This window comes from Pogona vitticeps, chromosome 9, assembly GCF_051106095.1.
Source record: "Pogona vitticeps strain Pit_001003342236 chromosome 9, PviZW2.1, whole genome shotgun sequence".
Classification (NCBI taxonomy): Eukaryota; Metazoa; Chordata; class Lepidosauria; order Squamata; family Agamidae; genus Pogona; species Pogona vitticeps.
In genome coordinates this window covers 3,380,417-3,400,394 of record NC_135791.1, presented here as the reverse complement: position 1 = coordinate 3,400,394, position 19,978 = coordinate 3,380,417, and the positions used below count along the sequence as shown (strand labels likewise).

Here is a 19,978-nt window from a genome sequence, read left to right as displayed (position 1 = left end):
TTTCAAAAAAGGATAAGAAACGTTTTTATTTTTAAAAAGTATGGAAAGAATCCATAAATGAACCCATGATGGTAGAGGTGACTATGTAGTAGAGGACAGCTAATCTCTTTTCATGCACGGCAAAGCCAGAGGCACATCAAAGACCCTTTCACAGTGCAAACTTATGTACTGAGATTCAGAAATAAGACCCACAGCATAACGTGGCTGACGCCGTTAAGTGTGTACACTGGTGGGTCCCCAGATGTTTTTGGACTACAACACCCAGAAATCCTGGTCAGTACAGCTAGTGGTAAAGGCTTCTGAGAGTTTTCTTCTGAGAGTTTTAGTTCAAGAACATCAGGCCACCCAAGGTTGAGTAATCAACATATTTGTGTCAATTTCCTCTTTGTGGAATATTCTGATTAGGGGTGCAACACTTAATCCATTTTTCAGAACACTTGATTACAAAACACTTAAATGAATGAAAAACTGCCAACCCCCTCCAATATTATTTTCAAAAGAAGCACTTATAAAACCTGTAGTGGTAAACTCATATTAAGGGGTGTTCTCCTTTCTTCCACACCACGGAAGAATGATTCTTAAGATGTGGCTTTCCAACATGCATGTGCATTGGGTGAAAACAAGAAAACATGCCCCTTGCTTTAGAAATATTTTTAACCAATATACAATTGACTGACAAAGCTTGTACAATGGCTGACTAAAATTTAGTTGCAGCCCATTTTTGAATAGGATTTTCATCCACCCCAAACACACCTTGCTTCCTACTCTAAGGCAGCCCATGTTAACAATTAAGTCAGTGGCACTCATTACAAAAGAAGGAGCATACTTCTGTATCCTTCTCCCTACAAGCAGTTCACAGTTGCATCGGCATTTCATTCAATTCCTTTGGACATAATAGTCAATAACCCTTCTTAACATTTAATATAAAACCATATCCTATGTGCTATCGAACATTCGGTTAGGACTGGCCAACAAGTCAGCCAAAAGTTACGGACAAACCGATGCAACATTCTATACTTCATTACAAAAGTTAGTTGAATTACTAGGAATTCAGACGTCACAGTGTATACTTAGCAGTTTAAATACATTGTGTTTACATAAGGTTCTTCAAGAAAACAATACAAAATGTGCAGAAATAAATGGGCAATGAGCATATGGATTAAGGCAGCAGATTGCAACAGGGTCCTTGTAGCCACAAACGCTCCTACACCATTAGAGGGTGGCTGAGTTGATCCGGAGTGCAGGAAGCCAGCATTATGGCCGGGTGTACAGAGAAGCACGGCAGGCACCTCATGCTGTCCACACCACAGTGGGCGGCACAGAGTTGTGGGCCACAACTTTTACTGTTGCCGCAGGTGGCACCAAGGCAGATTAGAGAGGCTATGGCTCAACCCAGTGATGTTTTCTGCTTGGATGCTAGAATATTTGACTACTGGCCCAAAGGGACAATCGGCCACCTCCACCACTGAACGCTGCATTGCTAAAGAGACTGCCCGATACACATAAAGAGGGAATAGTGAACAGGATGGTGGTTGTACTTATTTGGGTAGTTTACCTGAATATTGATGTTATTTCAGAAGGATCGCAGAACAAGATACAGTAGGACCCCCGTGGAGACCGAAAACTGTGGATAATGGCAAACGTAATACATATCAGTCTCTGGCTCCCTCTACTGGCCAGTTCTGGTAACAACATAGTGGAAATACCATATCTGCCGGTGTATAAGGCGACTGGGAGTATAAGACGGCCCCCCAACATTTCCATTCAGAATGTAGAGTGTTATATACTTGCTGTATAAGACTACCCCCTCTTCCGCATGCGTGATTCTGCTTTGGCTGCATCATGGGGAGAGTTCCTTTTGCCCCTTTTGGTTTCTTTTCGGAGGCGGCAGCCATTTTGGAGAGGCAGCAGCCATTTTGGAGAGGCAGCAGCCATGTGGTCGCATCTCAAAATGGCTGCCGCCTCTCTGCTGTTCCGACAGTCAGCTGTTCAGCGCTAGAGTCAGGCTGTTCCCAGGCTAGGAGCGGGGCTCTACTGGGTCTTACTACCAGGTAAGTGACTTCGCTGGGAGAGAGGGAGGGTTTGCTACACATGCACCTGGCGTACAAGATGACCCCCCCACTTGGAGGCATCTTTTTCAGGGCCAAAAAGTCGTCTTGTACGCCGGCAAATACGGTACGTGTTTCTGGGACTTTTAATATTTTCAGGCTGCAGGTAAGTGAAACCGTGCATCACAATCCCATGTGTTATGGGAATTGTGATCCACAGTTTCCTACTGTGCTGAAGGCAGAGATTTACTTGGTTTGGATTACGTATATCTACACAACCTGCAAGTTGGCCTGAAAGCCACATTGCAAAACAGCCACTTCATGCAACAGCCCAAGACTTTCGCCTGCAATAACAGCAATATTCAGGTAAAATAAATGACCAATTCGGGATGATCCATAAACTGATTATAAAAGGACAACACTCTTCTTGAAAAAGTGATTAAGACTATGATTTTTGTTTATTTTTTGCAGGCGGGTGCAAGTAGTTTTACAGAGTTGATCATCTCAACTTTGCTGTTATTACTTCTGCAGCATTACACAGATACTGAGGTACATACAGTGTCTGTTAATCATTTCAAAACTTCTGCTAGTGTAACCATGAGGACTAGAAGGTTGTATATTTTAAAATAAGGTTAATAGGTGGGATTTTCAGAATTTGAACAGTGTCAAGGTACACAAGAATTAAGGAGTACATGATGCATACCTAAATTTCATTACTTGTCATCATTGAACACCTTGAATTACTTGCCCTAAAAACCTTGAAAGTATCTAAAATCCACACCATGGATTTTAATCATGCATCTGTAACTGTCACTGTTCCCAAATACAATATGGTCCACGGTTATTTTGGTCCTGGGGGAGAAGGGGGGGAGGACATTAGGTAGCACACAACCCTGTTAGTGGTACTATTAAGAATGTGACATTTCTTTTTTCATTAAACGTTTCACTATATTCCCCCAGCCTCATACAACTTTGGGAAGAAACAAAAATCTACAGCACCATCTTCTAAAAAGGCACTTTGAAGACTGTTTTGCTTTTTCATAAATAAATCTCCTAATATTTAGATGGCAGAACTGCTTTGCTTTTAAGCGTCTCTTTATATCTATGTACCTGCCAGAGGTCATTCAAATATGATTCTAATCTGGAAATGGGGCTGAGATACCTGGAACTGGCATTCTCCATTAATCATCTCTTACCTCCTGATATTCAGCTCCATTTTCAAAGAGTAGCTTTTCCCATCCCTCGGTCCGCTTTCTCATCCAAAACCCAGACCCTAAAGGCTATTTAAACCATTAGAGGCAACAAAATTAAAATTAAAGACAATCTGCACAGAAACCACAATGGAGTTTTCTGTCTCTTAACCATCTCATCTCTCAAGACAGCAGAATCAAAATCCCTGCAAATGTAATTATTTACAAATAAGTACCAGAATGCTTGCAAATAAGCCTGGAGTGAATTGTTCAATTTTACAAACAGGTTTTAAGGGCTCAACCTATGTTTCGTCTCCATCGCAGGACAACCTGCAAACTGCTTTTCTGAGACTTTGCTGTACTAGAAACAGCAGAGAAAAATCTGCCTGGTGTTTAACTTGTGACAACGACTGATAACACATGCAAACCATGGCCTGATGTTGCATCAATCAAACAATCAGCACGCAGGTGTGAACTGGACTTCAGTGAAAAATGAGAAAAATGTAGATCTGTCTCCATCACTCAGGGACACAAGTAAACCATCCCCTTTTAATGCCAATTTTCCAGTAACATGCCTGGAAAGGAAGCTAGTCTGGGTAATGTGCTAGGTGGATTTTTGGATCAGTTTTACAAAGGCTTGGAAAAGTAATTTCCTCTCTGTTCCTTTTTTTTTAAACTTCATTCAGTAAAGCTCTTTTTTTTTAAAGTAGAAAATATTGTAAGCTTTCAGAGTGTTGCTGCCCATATGTTTACCCACAACTTGATTCCTAAATTCAGGGTGTCTTGGAGCAGACGGACACTGCTGGGAATGCAGCTTGCTGTTTGGGGGGTGCTACTGGGAGAAGCCTCCCAAACTAAAGCTTTGAGAAAGAGCCTCGCTGTGGGTTTTGAACACGATTCACTTAAACACTCCTGGAGGTTTGGTTCTCCTCCTTCTTCTGAATTGAAACACCATGGTTTGAAAAGACATAAAAACACAACCTGAAAAGCTCCCACAGGATGAACCTTGAGGACTGGAACCTTTAAAAGTGCACCTCTTGACAGAGCTGCTGCCGCCGAGCGCCTCCACAAGCCTGGCCCATAAGGTTGCCATGAATTTACTATTGCTAGCCATCAAAGAGTAGGAAGGATCGTTGCTCACACAAGTCTTGTTGAAAGGAATGGAGGTTGTGCCTGACAGATCGCAAGCCCTATGGCACCAGGGGAAAGCCGCTCTCCCCCTTTGGCAGACCACAATGCACCAGAGATGTATCGCTTCCGGAACCGGACTCTCGGCAACGCCAAGCACCTCTCGAGTAAGCCAAGCTTGGGGGAAAGAGACAGTGGCACTTGCAAGCACAAGTGGGATCCGGGAAGAGTTGGATAAAAAGAGTCACCGTTTTAGGCAGGAACACGCATACTAAAATCAAGGCCAAGCTGGACAGAGAAGGCCAGGAAAGAACATTAAATTCAAGAAAGCGTATTCTTTCTTTCTTTTTTTTAAACTAACAGCATGTACAAAAATAAAAGTCCATATACTCCTGTGAAATATATACTGGAAACTGCCACCACAGATGAGGTACCATTTATTTTACCCCCATCCCCTTTATCCACTGCAAACATCAAAATATATCTCTTTTTTTTAAAAAAAAAAAACACACACAAAGGAAGAGTCCCTGGCTATTTCATAACCTTGGTTAAAACAGCACCCGTTGTTACATCACACGATTAAATTGCTTTTGAAACAAAACCGAAGCCGGAATACCACATCTTAAAAAGAAGCCTGATGACCTGCCCCTAGTGCAGTAATGGTTCACCTTCCATTTAAATAAATATAGCAGCTACAGTATTGTAAGAAGTGTGGCCCTCAATGCCAGGTAAGTTGATATTGTATTACAATGTTTTATCGGCACTTTATGAAGAACAGCTTCCAAAGTAGAATATGTTCAGTTTTTTTTGTTTTTTAAAGTGACCAACTACTCTCCACATGAAAACTAACGCTTTGAACTCATGTTTAGAGAAGTGCTTCTCCAACGAGCTTTAAACTGGGTTTGCTTGCGCTGTGGATGAGAATGCTGAACGTAACAGAGAAGGCTGGGCTTTCTGAGCCAACCTTCTGGAGGGCTGAGGCAGGCAGGAAATAAATGGGATTGTGTGCCCTGATGTAAACATCTGAAAAGGGTGGGGGTCAAATTAGGAAGTGCTTTGGGCGTGAGGATGCCCACTAGAACCTCTAGAAATGTCAGTGGCTTGGAAGAAAATAAAACCACCCATGCCTCTTCGAGAATAACTGCAACAACTCTACAATGTGCATTCATGTTAGTACTGAAAAACCTGACCTAAGCTTCAAGGGAGGTGCAGCGGGCTGACTGGACAGACAACAAGAAGTGCATGTTGTTTTGACATAAAGGGATGACGGACAAAGGGGTGAGGTCTGAATTCATTCATTATTCTCTATTCTGGATTTCCTGCAGCCATTTAATGCAAGAAAAGCCAAGGTAAATGCCCTGGAGTGTCAAGAGAACCACAGTTTTCTTTCATTTAATATCCTACCTCCCAGCAAAAGAAAGTGATTTCCTCGCTGTAGTTCTTTTAAGTGCACCTTGATTCTTGCTCTGCAAAGGCTTCAAAAAGCACTGTACCATAATTTGACTGAAACCGAGAGTAAACTTTGCTACACTAAAGCACTCAGAGACCCTATGAGCAGCAGCGCATGCCTGCGCAAGAAAGTGTACAGTAGTACCTCGACTTACGAACATCTCCACTTGTGAACGTTTCGAGTTACAAACGGCTCCGTTCACAAAATGTTGCTTCGACTTGCGAACGGAGACTCGACTTATGAATGAAAAAACCTTTCCTGCCCTTTTTTTGACCTAAGTTCATCTTAGGTCAAAAGAAGAAAAAAAGTAAAAAAAAATTCTCCCCCTAGTGGTAGAGGACGGATGAACCAGCTTTGCATTAGTTCCTATGGGAACTAAAGGCTCTACTTACGAACAGCACCTCGACATATGAACGAAAAACATTGAAATGGTTTTCAATGTATTCCTGTGGGAAATCTTGCCTCAACTTATGAAATTTTCGACGTACAAACGCCGTTCCAATACGGATTAAGTTTGTAAGTCGAGGTACCACTGTATAGAAGGCAGTACTTTGTGTTTTTTGGGGGGGGGCAGGCGGGTGGGGATAGGCTGGGATGGAGAAAAGAGAAATAGCAAAGGCTTGTGTTTTCTGGAGCAAAATGGGCTCAGATTTTTCAGCTCAAAATACAGTAAAATAGGGCAAACAGTGGCTTGCTTAAAGACAGCGCAGAGTTAAGCAGGATGCTGCAACCGATTCAGTGGTTTTCATGTGGAGAATGGTTGGTTTATTTCAACAGGGCTGGGTTTACGAACAATGCCCATAGGAACCTCTCTGCATATATACTATAAAACCAGTGCAAATAAAGCAGTCAAAATGCAGTTCATGTGTTTACAAAGTGCAAAACAACCCCAAATCCCTGCTACCGAGTCAACATGCTCACTTTCCAACGTCTCGTTAAAACACTTTTGCTTCAGCTTCAAAGTGGAATGAAACAAAACGAGGTCCATTGATCTGATTCACATTTCAGTGATCTTCTTTAAGAATATTCCCAGCCCTCTGAGCTTTATTGGTAAATGACATGAAGCGCTCAGTTTCAAAAGGAAAGTCTAGACAATCCAAAATTGCTTTTTAACCGTTGTGGTCTTTTCCTCGTTTGCCCCAGTTTCATCTGGACAGAATTAAAAACCTAGACATCCTCTGTGCCGGAGGGAAAAAAACCTATGCCCACCAACCCCAAGAAGTGGCAGAGCCAAATACCTTAGGTTATAAGCCAGTATTAAAGCTTGCAGACTGGACTGCTAGCAGCATGAAGGGGCTCTTGGTTCTTGATTAAAAAGACTCCCCCACCCCAACCCCCAAGACTTTCCTTTCAAAATTAAGGCTAATTTTGTCCTCTTAAGTGCACGGACGTATCCATTCTCTCACTCAGAGGCGGTGCAAAAACACTGCTGCTCGTATACAGCAGAAACAAACCGTTTCTCTCCTTTGCAACAGCTTATTGCACTAAAAGATAGCAAAAAAACAAGTTGTCAGTTCGTTTCAACAAAACAGTTGCTTTTAAACATTTTAAAAAAATTGATGTTGCCAGTACACAGATTTAAATTAAAGCATTATTACTCTAATAAATATAAAAGAGAAAGCTAAACCTCAAAGTACATGTATATATAGACATAGATATATGCTATCACTTTAAAGTGAAAGGCAGAAAGTCAACTAATCTCTGTGCTGTCTTTAAAAAAAAAAAGAGAAATCTCAACTCTTAGTATCAGTATTTGAGTGGTGACATGCCACCCAGTGAAATGGCGGAATCTGGCAGCACGAGAAGCTCAGAAGATATACGCACAGCACGCAAGATGGGTACTAGCTGGACCTTCCAGACAAGGAGAAAGCAGCAGCTGCATTAAATTCATTGGGTTGCATCGCTAACTGCTGGCATAAAAGCATATGATTTAGTTTTGTTAGAGAAAGAGACTTGAACCTAGCAAATCCAAAATATGAAGACAGACACAAAGGGTAGCAGCTAGATAGACTAAATTGGGATGGGTGGTCTGTGTGAGCAAACCACCCATGTCCTCTCCCACACAGTATCCTCCGGGGCTGTTCCCTCAAATAGACACTTGAGGCGGTCACAGTCAAGTGCCGACGACCACGGAGCAGAAGCCGTCTGCAACCCACAGGGGTGAAAAATAAAACAGAAATGTTTTTGCACATTTTCCTTCCCGAACATCTGTGCCCACCCCACTTAACAATCACTTCTGATTGTTCCTGTAAGCTTTAATACCATAATAATAATTTTGCGCTTTTTTTTTTTGCTTTTGCTTTTCTTTCTTTCCTTTTTTTTTTGCAGAAAGAGTTGTGCTGCTGAGCAACTTGAGGTAAAGGCATAAAAAAGGGTTTGACTATCAGAAGAAATACCAACAGACAAAAAGGAAGAGACAATAACAATGAGGGCAGCGCTACCCATAGGAGGCTGCTTCGAAAGCAGTTGGCTGGTTTCATATTGCATAATAAGTGCCGTGTTCTTGGTGAAGTAAACAATCTTCCTTGCATCAAAGCAAGGATAAGGCCGACCACCCCCACCCCACCCCAGCTTCACCAGTGGCAGAGATATTCCCCCCCCCGCTCCCCACGAACTGACCGCTATGGAAACATACACTGTATGTGGCTTAATTCTGCAGTCCTTCCTTTTGTGAATACGCTCCGCTCTCACTGAATTTTTTTTGTTTTGTTTACAATTAGGCAAAGTACATGGTGCGTAAGGTGTCTTGGTGAATCTGTACAGCCTTCGCAAGCGCTTGAGGATCTCTTCCGTTGCTCTGTCCTGAAACATGGCTTCCTTCGGCACTGCAAGGGTTAAAACAGAGAGAAGTGTCTTAGCAAACCTCCTGACAGCTGAGGAGGAGAAGGGGACGACAGAGAACAAGATGGGTTGGACAGGGTCATCGAAGCGACCAACATGAATTTGACCCAACTCCGGGAGGCCGTGGAAGACGGGAGGGCCTGGCGTGCTCTGGTCCATGGGGTCACAAAGAGTCGGACATGACTTAACGGCTAAACAACAACATGTATAATGGCCACGAAAGCCTTCACGAATACAACATGTATAATGTTGAAGGCTTCCCACGACACCTCCGCAGAGACCTGGTGCAGGCTGACGAAAGACATGCGTATTATCATTGTAGGAAACTCTGGTGTGCCATGACTGAGCCTCAATTCTAATTTTAAAGCAAATGATGGCTTTTGCAAATGAGAATTCAAACTGGCTCCGAGCAATGAGCGTCACATCACCAGCGTTTCAGCGGCTTCCGCTCTGCCCACTTTGAACCACGTCCACGTAATGGTTTGCTGCTTGGGAAGGGGGAGAAAGGGAGAGTGTGGTGCCCCGGAGGGTGGATTCTACAGCTGGTCTCTATGTCACATGCAGATCTGTACATGGATGCACTCACACTCCCTTCCCTAGAGTGCCCAGGGCTGCTAATACATAATTTGTCTTTCTATCTACATTAAAATAATAAATACGAGCACTGGGGACAAGCGGCCCCTCCCCCCCTTTTGCAGACACTGTTCTTCTTAAAGGAGCAGAAAAATGCCTAAACAGGATAACCTTTGAAATCACAATGGGCTTCAGAGTTTATGAATACTGTAGGCTAAAGGGGGGGGGGGGGTTAAAGACGGAAGACACATATATGGGGCTGCTAATTACTTTTCAGAAAGTAGGAGGAGGCCAGGAGGCAACACCGCACAGGGGAAGACATGCATGCTCAATAATCTCACAAGAAGGTCAACCCTCTGGGTTTTCATGCCCAGACCTCAAAGCAAGCCACCCAGATGGCTCTCGTGCCCGACCACGGCACGGCGGTCACTGACGCAATCCTCACCTGTCATGTTCCTTGTCCACGAGGTGGTATCTTGCTCTGAACGCCACCAGGTGAGCATAATAAGCTGGTGCAGGGATAGACACGGACCGCGTGCAGCGTACATAGGTGTGGCAGAGCTGGTAAGTTAGCAGCTGAAGTTCATCCGCAGTAAAACAGTTATCATCCCACAAGACGTGATAATGGGAGGGACGGCTGGTACCCTACGGGAACGCAACAGGAGGCCCAAAGGACCAATTCACCACATAGGTACTACACATTGTTGTTTTTATAAAAATCTAACATTATAGCAAGGACGTCTGCTTGTTGGAATAGGCAAGGGAAAAAGAAGCAAACGGTAAAAGCAGACGTCCAGCCATTTTTAGTTTCAGTAGGTATAGAAGGACAGGATACTTACCTGACCCTGTGGTTCTTCCGAGTGGCCATCTGTGAATTCACACATTTGGGTTTCCTCTGCACCTGCGCAGAAACCTTTGGAACATTCGAGAGCCTTAAAAAGTGTGTCTGTCCACACTCTGCCCATTGAGCTTGATGCCCACCCTGTAGCTAATCCTCGGTCCCTCCAGCTCCCGGCTGATTGAAATGTGAACTAGCGTGGCTGGCTGAGAGAAGGATGAGTGGGATGTGTGAATTTACAGATGACTCCTCAGAAAACTACAGTCACAGGTAAGTAACCCGACCTCCTCCTTTGGGGTCTCTGTGGATTTGGGTGACGGACAAGCTCAACTACTGGCTTGTAAGGATGCCATACAAGAACAGAAAAAAGTGACTGCTCTGTAGAGGAAACCCCAATGTGTTGATTCACAGAGACCACAGAGATGCACTGGAAATGACCACCCTTGCTTTTCTTCATGGGGGCCCGACACCAGCTGACTTCAGTTTAGAAAATGCAACCATACTGGCTGCTATTTGTTTTTTGTTTTTTTCCTGCAGCAGCAAAATGGGACACAAATAAATGCCAAAGCATAAGCTGAAGCTGCAAATGGATGGACTGAGGAAGTTTCCTGCTGAACGGCTTAAAGCAGGTCTTGCCTGCTTGTCTTTTTAGCCTGGGTAGTTCAAGGAGTGTAGGCTTTCCACTCCCACCGGGGGCAGTGTCACTAAGTGGTGCTAAAGATCAGGAGCTGAAGCTATGTGTTTTGTTCCTTACCTGTATTCCTGCATGGCTACAGAGATAAAAATCAAATTCGTAAGGATGTGTTATATCTGTATCTACTGTTGTTCCAGCTGGGATGTTCCCACTTCTTCCAACCTAATGAGAAAAGAAAAGTAAAAAAAAGTAAAAATGATTAGCATGTAAATTCTTATAACAATTCTTAGAAATGAAAAAAGGTGCAGCAAAAATTACTTCCATTTGCACCAATGTTGTGAATTCACTTCTCTATTTAAGAGAAAAATTAGATGTAATCCTTATATTACACTTAAAGGGTGCTGCTTCTATACCTCCCTCCCCAGCAACCTGGGTACTCAGTTTACTGACTTTAGAAGGATGGACGGCTGAGTGTACCTTGAGGTGGCTACCTGGGACTAAACCTGGGAGTGAGTAGAGTTTTGGCTGCAGTACTGCAGTTTAACCATTGTGCCACGAGGCTCCTTTAGCAGATCATTGGCCATCAGTTAACACAGAAACATCATTTTCAATTGTCAACAATGCAAGCTTACTATCCATATAAACAATGCTGTTCTGGCAGTTTTATTAAAGGATAGGCTATAAACTGTTAAAATGAACTGTAACTATATTTTTAGAAAACATTTAAAAGGTTATATGGAGTTTAATGAGCATATTCTACATTTTATATCAGACAGCTTTTCATTTATTTTATTTATATAAAGTGTAGGGTGCCCTTCATGATGAAGTTTTCTACACTGTTTACAGATGCTAAAAGTACCACAAAACAAAAGAAAATAAACACCATTTTCAAATAAAAAAAAATACTTTCAAACAGAAGAAACCTGACAGCAACAAACCAATGTAAAAGTGAAGTGAAGCTGAAGCTGAAGTGAAGCCAGAGGATTAAAGAAGTATGAAAGCATAATGTTACCTGAAAAAGTCATGACAAAATAAAAAAGCATCTTTGTTTGTTACCAGAACACAATGGCCACAATCCTGCGTTCACTCAAGGTTTAGGCAATTTACTGCTGCTAATTCTGGCTAACGGATAAGGTGATTAGCCAGGTTGATTGCGCAACCCAGATCTAACAGGACACCTTGTCGATTAGCAGCATTTAGCCACAGAGAGTTAGGCAAGCCTTATGTGCAAGTACCAACAACATTCCACACACTGCATTTCTGGAAGAAGGCCAATGCAAATCCAAAATGCTGGTAATTAAAACTTCACTCTTCCACAGACACCCACCATACTTGACTAAGTATGAGTGCTGAGAGAAAGGTCTGAGATGATGATTTATTCATTTCACCACCAGGGTTGATGCATGTGGGGAAAAGTGGGCAAAGTGCAACCCTTCTGGCCGCCTCTGGTTCTTTCCCTGGGTCCTATTCCCTGCACTCATGTAGAGATTACAGTACACAGAATTCTGCAGGATTTTGCAAGAACTCTAAGGTGCCATTTTAAAGGCTAAGAGTGATAATGATGGTTACTGTAGGTTTTTCAGCCTTCAGAGGACAGGAGTTAGAACAGGAGCTCTAACTCCTGTCCTCGGAAGATGTCAGCCACAGAGATTGGCGAAACGTTAGAAAGAACCACCTCCAGAACACAGCCAAACAGCCCGAAAAACCTACAACAACCATCGGATCCTGGCCATGAAAGCCTCTGAGAATACAATGATAAGGATATTTTCTTCGGCCATCTCTTTGAAGGCAACACCACTGCAAAGGGACTAAAGCTTACCCTTTCTGTCCTGTCAGCACAGAAAAGCCTCGTATGATGCCTCTTCTGAACCACAATATATGTGATGCCCGGCTGGTAGTCCTTCTCCAGACTGATACAGGCCTCTCTGATTGCTAGCAGCTCATAATACAACACCTATAATTCAGATGCAAAAGGGTGAGTTTACTCTCAAACAGCAAATACGCCAAGATGTTTACATTGTTTTCATTCTGAGAAGCCCACACTTGGATTCTCAAACTATGGTTTTCATTACTGCCCATAAGCAAACATAGTAGGTACAGTTATCAGAGAGGGATCAGCAGTTAGAGAGAGAAATGTTGTTGAGAGCAGGAGTAAACAGATAACTGCCACAACAGATGGAAATAAGATCCACAGTCCACTAAAGTTCATTATTCAGATGGATGCATTTTAGCTTATTCAAGTACCATCTATAGTTAGGGCTGAGGTGCCCAAGTCTTCCAATGGTGTCATATTACCCTGGATAAAGGAATAAACAAAGGAAAATGCTGGGAAACTCCTTTTTGAAAAAGCAGCCCAAGGGGCCGTTCTGAGTTTTCACAGGCTTTCTCCCCCCCCACCCCAAAATTAGGTGTGCTCCTAAAAGATAGGTAGCTATCTCATACACTATGGCTGCTTTATTACACAATGCTATTTTTACATTTCCCGTTAGCTGTTCCAAAGACCTTTCAAGATCAAATACATGAGCTACACATTATACAAAGCAAGTAATTAAGACCTGTCGAAACTGTCCTTCTGATACTCCGTCTCGGTAGAAGATGATTCGTGTGGGTTTGAAACGTGTTGACTTGTAGAACTGAATAAGAAGCTCTCTAACCATGGAGGCCAAATCTTGGATGATCTCTTGGCGGGGTTTTTGAACTCTCACTGTGGCACAGTACCTGCTTGGATGGGCATCCATGCTACCTACAACCTAAAGACAAGAAAAGGGCACAAAGACGGTGATTCCACAAGAATAAGGCTTACAAAATGCCTCCTGTCATCAAGGGAAAGAGATACGGTTCTATCGTAAAGGGCATCATTTCAGCCTTTAGAAAGTGACAAAGAAATGACTGCAGGCTGTTGAAAACCATTTATATTATGGCTTGTTTTCAGAATGGATTGTTGTATATTTATGTGAGAGACCTTAACAGATACTATGTACTTGCTAGAATCTTCAAAACAGAATTTCTGTTTGCCTATTTTAAGTACGCTGGTGAAAGAATGATAGAATAATGTGCTACTTCAAAGACTTGCAGTTTCATTTCAGTGTCGGCTTTTGTGGATCAAACTCCAACAAAATACAAGAAAGTGGATTTTGACCCACAAACATTCACAGTGAAATTAAATTGTGAGTTTTTAAAGTGTTGTGTTATTTTTGCCTTCCCTCCCCCCTTTTTGCCAATGTACTTCCTCTGTAGAAAAAAACTCAATGGGCTGTCCTTTATCACTCCTTGATAGTTAATCCCCTCTTATGGCACAGTAAACACTTAACCTCACAGCACTGGGGATACTAATGCATGGGTGAGTGATCTTGGTAGGGCTGAGGCCCATTTTGTTGGACCCGTCAGCAACCCAATTACAATCCTCTGACCAAGAATGGGCTAATGGGAGTTGTGCGATCAAAGGAGGTCGCTTGCACATTGATGATGACGATGTTGGTAAAGGTTCCTGTCATTGGTTTCTATCTGCTGAAATCCTGCTGCTCAGTGTAGCAGTTTTGTGGACCTTACAGAGGAGGTGATGTGCTGAAACCCCACTGCTCTACTTGCAATGCACTATGCAAAGCAACAGAATTTTGGCCATTAATTGAAAAATGGGTTTAACTTTAAAATTTTTTTTTAAATCCATTCTGCCTTTCAGTGACCCAGATTTCAAGAACTGAAAAAATGAAGGGTGTGCAAGGACCTTTGGGTGCTGATAAGCTATCCAACCATGGCCAAACTGCCTTGCTCTCAAACCTTCTAATGCTCAGTGACACACCACCCCCTTTTGCAGTGTCAAACCAGAAGGTGCAGGACTCCAGAGAATCCCCTTTTCTGACACAGAGTTTCCAACCTTCCTTCTGTTGTCAGAAACTGTTCTGCTTGAAATCCACCCACGAAGAGGGAAGGCGGAGCCTGTGCAAACACTGGGCGTGCTGAATAAACCCAGCTGGTTCATAATAACACCAATGCACCTCTTCAGCCTAAACCACTCTGGACATCTTTTTATATCAGGGAATAGATACAACATCCGGAGACCAACTGGAAAGGAAGAATGACTGAGGCAAGAGTCAGGGACCTAGTTAAGGAAGTCTAACCTCCCAAAGCATGTCCCTCTCCCCGCTCCCTCAGCCAAGCATTTTGACAGAAAACAAGCACAGTAATATCCATGCAACTTACAGCAGCAATGGAGGGCTTCTTTCCATCCCCAGCGGGCGGATGGGTAACATCTGCTCCCAAGAATATCACTGGTTGTTGGAACACAGACGGTCTTTAAAAAAAAGGGACAAGTCAACCTCAACCTCAGTATTTGTCTACCTCACTGCTCAGTAGGTCCTGCGATTATTCACCTCGTGTTCTGGAAGATAAGAAAACACTCCTGCCATGTCCTGACAGAGCCTAAAAGGTCTTCATGGCTACAATCAACCTCCACATTCCTGTACGCGACCTCTTGGAATACTCTGACTTGTAGTGGAAACTCTACGAAAGGAGAGTTTATAGTAAAGACTCTGCCCTTGGCAGACCCTATGCAAAACCCAGGCTCACATAGAACCACTGGGAGTCACAATTATCGTATTTTCCCGTGTATAAGACGCCCCCATGTATAAGACGCCCCCCACTTTTCTAATCCAAAATTAGGAAATCTAAGTGGGACTTGGCAAGGGTAGGGAGAAAGGGATCAAAGCACTGCAGGATCGCTTTGATCCCTGCTTTCTCCTCCACTTGTTTTTGGTTCTCTCCTCAGCTTACTTCCATGTATAAGACGACCCTCAATTTTTATTCTAAAAATTTTAGACAAAAGTATAGTCTTATACATGGAAAAATACGGTATGTACTCTGGGCAGCCTTTTCTGAAGTCACTCAGAAATAATGTTCTAGGTTCCTCAAAAACGACACTTCAAATCATCTTGGCAAGCTTGAAAAGGAGGCTGCTAGGAAACAGGAGGGGCAGCAGAATCGTCTTGTGTGACCCAATACCAGATGAAATCCTAGAAGACGTCCTAAGAAATGGAGATGGAGAATGACTAGAAACAAACTATGGTGGCCCTGCACCGAATAGGTCAGGATGACTCCACACAGCTCACTTGGCCAGGTCTCAATAATACACATCAGCTCTGTTTTATCAGCCACAAAAAAATCATGGATGAGCACGGCCTGACATTTAACAACAGAACTGCAAGGCTAAAAGGCACAATGGATGAATGACGGGGAACCTGAAAAAAAAGGTGAGAAATATTTTAATGCGAAGAAGGCATTCTTACCGTTGATGAGGTACAAGGATATTGTTGATTCCTCCCAGTTTTACATTTATCTTTAGGCACAGGTTTGATAGAGTTTGTGGAGATGTTTTTATGACATTCTTGACTTGAACGCACTGCGTGGCCATCCCCAAAAGGGTGTCCCCCACACGCTTCACTTCCGCTGAGAAAAAAAAAAAGCATTGATGGAAAACGACTTGAGTGCATGGTGGGACAATCCTAACTCATCCTGCTGGTTTATCTAAATTATGGCTACCGTTTTCGGAGGCCGTTTCCGACATGAAGAAAGCAGCCCGCTTGCATAGACTAATATGGCTACCTCTTCTACATCTGGAACAAACTTAAGTCACATACAGCTTTCTGATTATTTACCATACACCGGTGTCTTCCCTGGTAGAATAACAATGATGAGCTGGAGCCCAGAATAGGTGTTCTTGAGATGCCGGAACATGGGCTCCACGCTGTCCGCACCTTGTGCATATTTGCAGAAGCACGGCTGGCCCTGGATCGGCATCCCCGCGTCCTTGGAGATTTTGCGCAGCTGGTCTGTAAAACCCCTGGCAACAAAATGAGATCACTGTGAGGGAGAAATACGACAACCCACGCTGAGAGCCTCTGCATCCAACAGACCTAAAACACATGCACCCACCACCCTCCAGCATATTTGACTTGGGGACTAACACGGTGATTCTCAACCTTGGGTAACCCCGGGGTGTTCTTCACCAGAAGCTTTCGCCACTAATTGTGCTGGCCGGGGTTTCTGAGAGTCGCAGCTCAAAAACATCTGGGTAACCCAATGTTGGGAACCCCTGGACTAAGAGATCACATCCTTCACTCCTTGGTCTGCAGCTTTCATCTGGGCTCAGGATTGCAGTGCTATTGCAACAGTTTCCAAAATATGTACTTGCCAGTCTGTTTTGTGTGTTCTGTGGCATCAAGTCAGAACCAATTTATAGCAACCCTAATAGGACTTTTAAGGTAAATGGGACATTTAAGGAGTGGTATTGCCAGTTCTACTCCCCCAAGTGAGTTTCCTTGGCTGAGCGGGGATTTGAACCATGGTCTCCAGAGTCCTGGTCCCTCACTCTATCCACTACACCACACTGGGAATCCCGAGTCTGTTTTAGCAAAAAGAGTACACTGGCATCTGTAACACTAATAAATTAATTTTAGTACAAGCTCTTCTGGATGACAATGAAATAAGTAAGGCATTTTTGCTATTATTTATTTATTGCAAGTATAATTAATGCTCACAAGGACGTATTTTAACTAAAATTTGAAGTAATCTCAAACTGAGGCTTCAAATGCCAATGAAAGGTGATCACAAGCTGCCATTCACCCTGGTTAGCAATGCCACTGAGACCTAACCATAGAGAAGGCTAGTTGATATGCCCAATCAAGAGGAAGGGCTAGGGTGATGCAACATGCCAGATGCAGGGAAGTGGGATCAGGAAACAGGTATCTAGTTGTGTGCTCCCAGAGGCATTTGGTGGGGCCACTGTGAGATACAGGAAGCTGGACTAGATGGGCCTCTGGCCTAATCCAACAGGGATATTGTTATGTTCTTATGTAACATGTTGTCACATGGCCCATACCCTTGGGCAGGTATCAGGGATCAACCATTTAACATATGTGTAGCATCTTACACCTGCAGTCAAGAACTCAAGAGGACAGAGATATGTCAGTGAAAGGCCTTGAGAACTCTTTGCTGTACCTGTCTGAATTGTAATCATGTCTGGAAAATGACCCAGAGAACTTCAGGAATAAACAATGGAAACAGGCAAAATGGACTATCAGAAGGGAAACAACTTTGGGTAGCAAACAAAGCACAGAACTCACACTCTTCCCCCACCCCCAGTTTTTTCCAGTCTGTGATCAGCAACGCCATGAGAAACACACAAGATGAGGAGAAAAACTCACTGTCTTAACACCTGGCTTACTTTAATATTTCTTCACGGCATTGTCTCTGCGTAGCAAAGCAAGCAATGGCCCACATCTTGATTTCCACACCGGTATGGAACTGCTTCCCTCGCATATCCCACACACCATGGCTGGGTGTCGCCACTGTCCGATTCTGAGGAATTTAAAAAAGAATCAGATTTTGAATCAAAAACCATACAGTGATCCACACATGGGAAACCCACACCCTCTGCATCAGTAGGTTATCCCACAGAAGTATAAGCCCAGACAATTACACCAAGGCAGAGCTGTTCATCAAGAGGAGCCAAATTTACAAGCTCATCTAACACTGCACCAAGATAGAAACAAACAAGGGTGCCTTACCCGCCCTCCGTACTGTAGCATGGGAGCTGGGAGCACACGGCCGGTCACGTGAGCCATTTCATCACGGACTTTAAACTGAAATTCCTGAACAAATGGGTCTGCATCGTAATTTGCACTTCTCACCTGGGATATATTTTTTTAAAAAGGAAGAAGAAAAAAACCAGCCTTGTTGAATAGAGGAATTTGCAGCTACAGAAGATCTAATACAGGTGTTACCACTTTAAGCCAGAAGTCAACATTATATTCACCTAGGAATCCCTTGTCACATTTTTACTATTTCACTCTCCACATGTTCATATATAAGACTGAGCACTTGTAACAAGGCCCAGACAGCTCAGCGATGCCTATTTCCTAGACTACGATTACAAAAAGAAAGCAAACATCTTTTACTGGGCTCCAAAGAGATCTGATTTTCCCTGCAAGAGAACATACCCAAGTGCTTCCAAATTCAGATATCCCATTAATGTAGGAGTTAGAGATATCTAAACCACAGACTAAGGCATCTAAGGCAAAATAATTAATTAATTAAAAATCTAATGGGAAATATAAATTTTGGTCCTTCGAGGTTACTTGACAAAACCCTTTTCTAATTCAGGAATAAACTAACCAGCCTGCTGATTTCTTCCTGTCGATCCGGAGCTGATCTCGCAGTTGCTTTGATCATAGTTGATGTCTGATTGTCTGTTAACTTCTTGATGCATCGCTGGCCTGCCACGATATTACAAACCTGTAACAAATATGACGCGTCACTCAAACAATACAGATTTCTTCTTTCACTGCGGAGCCATGCTTCTGTATGCAGTGGATTTGTGAACTAAATGAATCTAGCTTGTGTCGTGCTAAAAGGTCCAGTTACAACACTGGAAACATATGCACAGAAAAGAGCCATTAGTGCAAGAGATCTAGATTTCATTCTTTATAGGGCACATTCTAATGGGTAAGTGCTCCAACTGAACATGGAAAATAGTTATGTCCTATAAGCCTGACTACTATCTGGCATGAGCTGCACTGCAAAATCTTATATAAGTTATGGGAGTCCTATAGGCACTATTTCTCAAATCAGTGTGGAAAAGCCCTTGGGAACACAGTCATTACAGAACAATGTCCACATGGCCATTTGCGTTTCACACTGCTTCAAGTGGATGTTCTGGAAATGTCTGTCAAACACCTCAGGCTTTTCAGAGAACCAACGGGTAAAAATGTAAAGACCAAAATCCTATTCAATATTTATGTACATACAGAAAGACCCACAGAAGGTGCCATGGCTAAGTGCAGCTAATTGCCAATGGGCAAGGCATGGGCCAGCTTCATGACTGGATCTGAAACTGACACGTGACCAGCACTTCATCAATTAGCAGCAGCCTTCTCCTACGTGTGTACCTCCCCAGCAAGATCCCTATTCATTATTATCATCATCATCATTTTTATTAGTATTCACAAGTGTTTTATACTCCTCACTGATTAACACATCCTTCTTGGTGTAAGCTTTTGTGGACCTGAGTTCACTTCATCAGATGCACAAAGAACAGAGATACACACAAACATATGGAGAGATCTGTTTTTCAAAGCATATACGAAGCTTGAATGTTTCCAAGCAAAGAATGATTATCAAAGGTTTTATAAAATCTTCTGGGCTAAAAGAAGACGAAGAAAAAGGAGAAGAAAATAAAAGCTGAAAGGCTCAGTACTGTTTGGTGCACATGGAAAAAAAAAA

At 43.0% G+C, this 19,978-nt stretch overlaps 1 protein-coding gene across 3 annotated transcripts in view; it reads right to left on the bottom strand.

Annotated features, from left to right (window-relative positions):
• Positions 1 to 6,455: 6,455 nt before the first annotated feature.
• The window catches only part of LOC110087295 (protein argonaute-3), a 31,570-nt gene continuing 18,047 nt past the window's right edge, over positions 6,456 to 19,978 (bottom strand). For 2 of the 3 annotated variants that reach the window (XM_020808856.3, XM_020808858.3), the window contains exons 9-19: positions 18,872 to 18,991; positions 18,265 to 18,387; positions 17,922 to 18,055; positions 16,354 to 16,538; positions 15,985 to 16,144; positions 14,903 to 14,993; positions 13,258 to 13,452; positions 12,522 to 12,656; positions 10,823 to 10,924; positions 9,676 to 9,875; positions 6,456 to 8,641 (exon numbers count right to left, since the gene is read on the bottom strand). In XM_020808856.3, the coding sequence (XP_020664515.1) occupies positions 8,533 to 8,641; positions 9,676 to 9,875; positions 10,823 to 10,924; positions 12,522 to 12,656; positions 13,258 to 13,452; positions 14,903 to 14,993; positions 15,985 to 16,144; positions 16,354 to 16,538; positions 17,922 to 18,055; positions 18,265 to 18,387; positions 18,872 to 18,991 (1,554 nt within the window). In that variant the 3' untranslated portion in view covers positions 6,456 to 8,532. Of the gene's footprint in view, positions 8,642 to 9,675; positions 9,876 to 9,960; positions 10,144 to 10,822; positions 10,925 to 12,521; positions 12,657 to 13,257; positions 13,453 to 14,902; positions 14,994 to 15,984; positions 16,145 to 16,353; positions 16,539 to 17,921; positions 18,056 to 18,264; positions 18,388 to 18,871; positions 18,992 to 19,978 lie in introns of those variants that run through there. The other variant, XM_078380065.1, reaches the window with a different exon arrangement.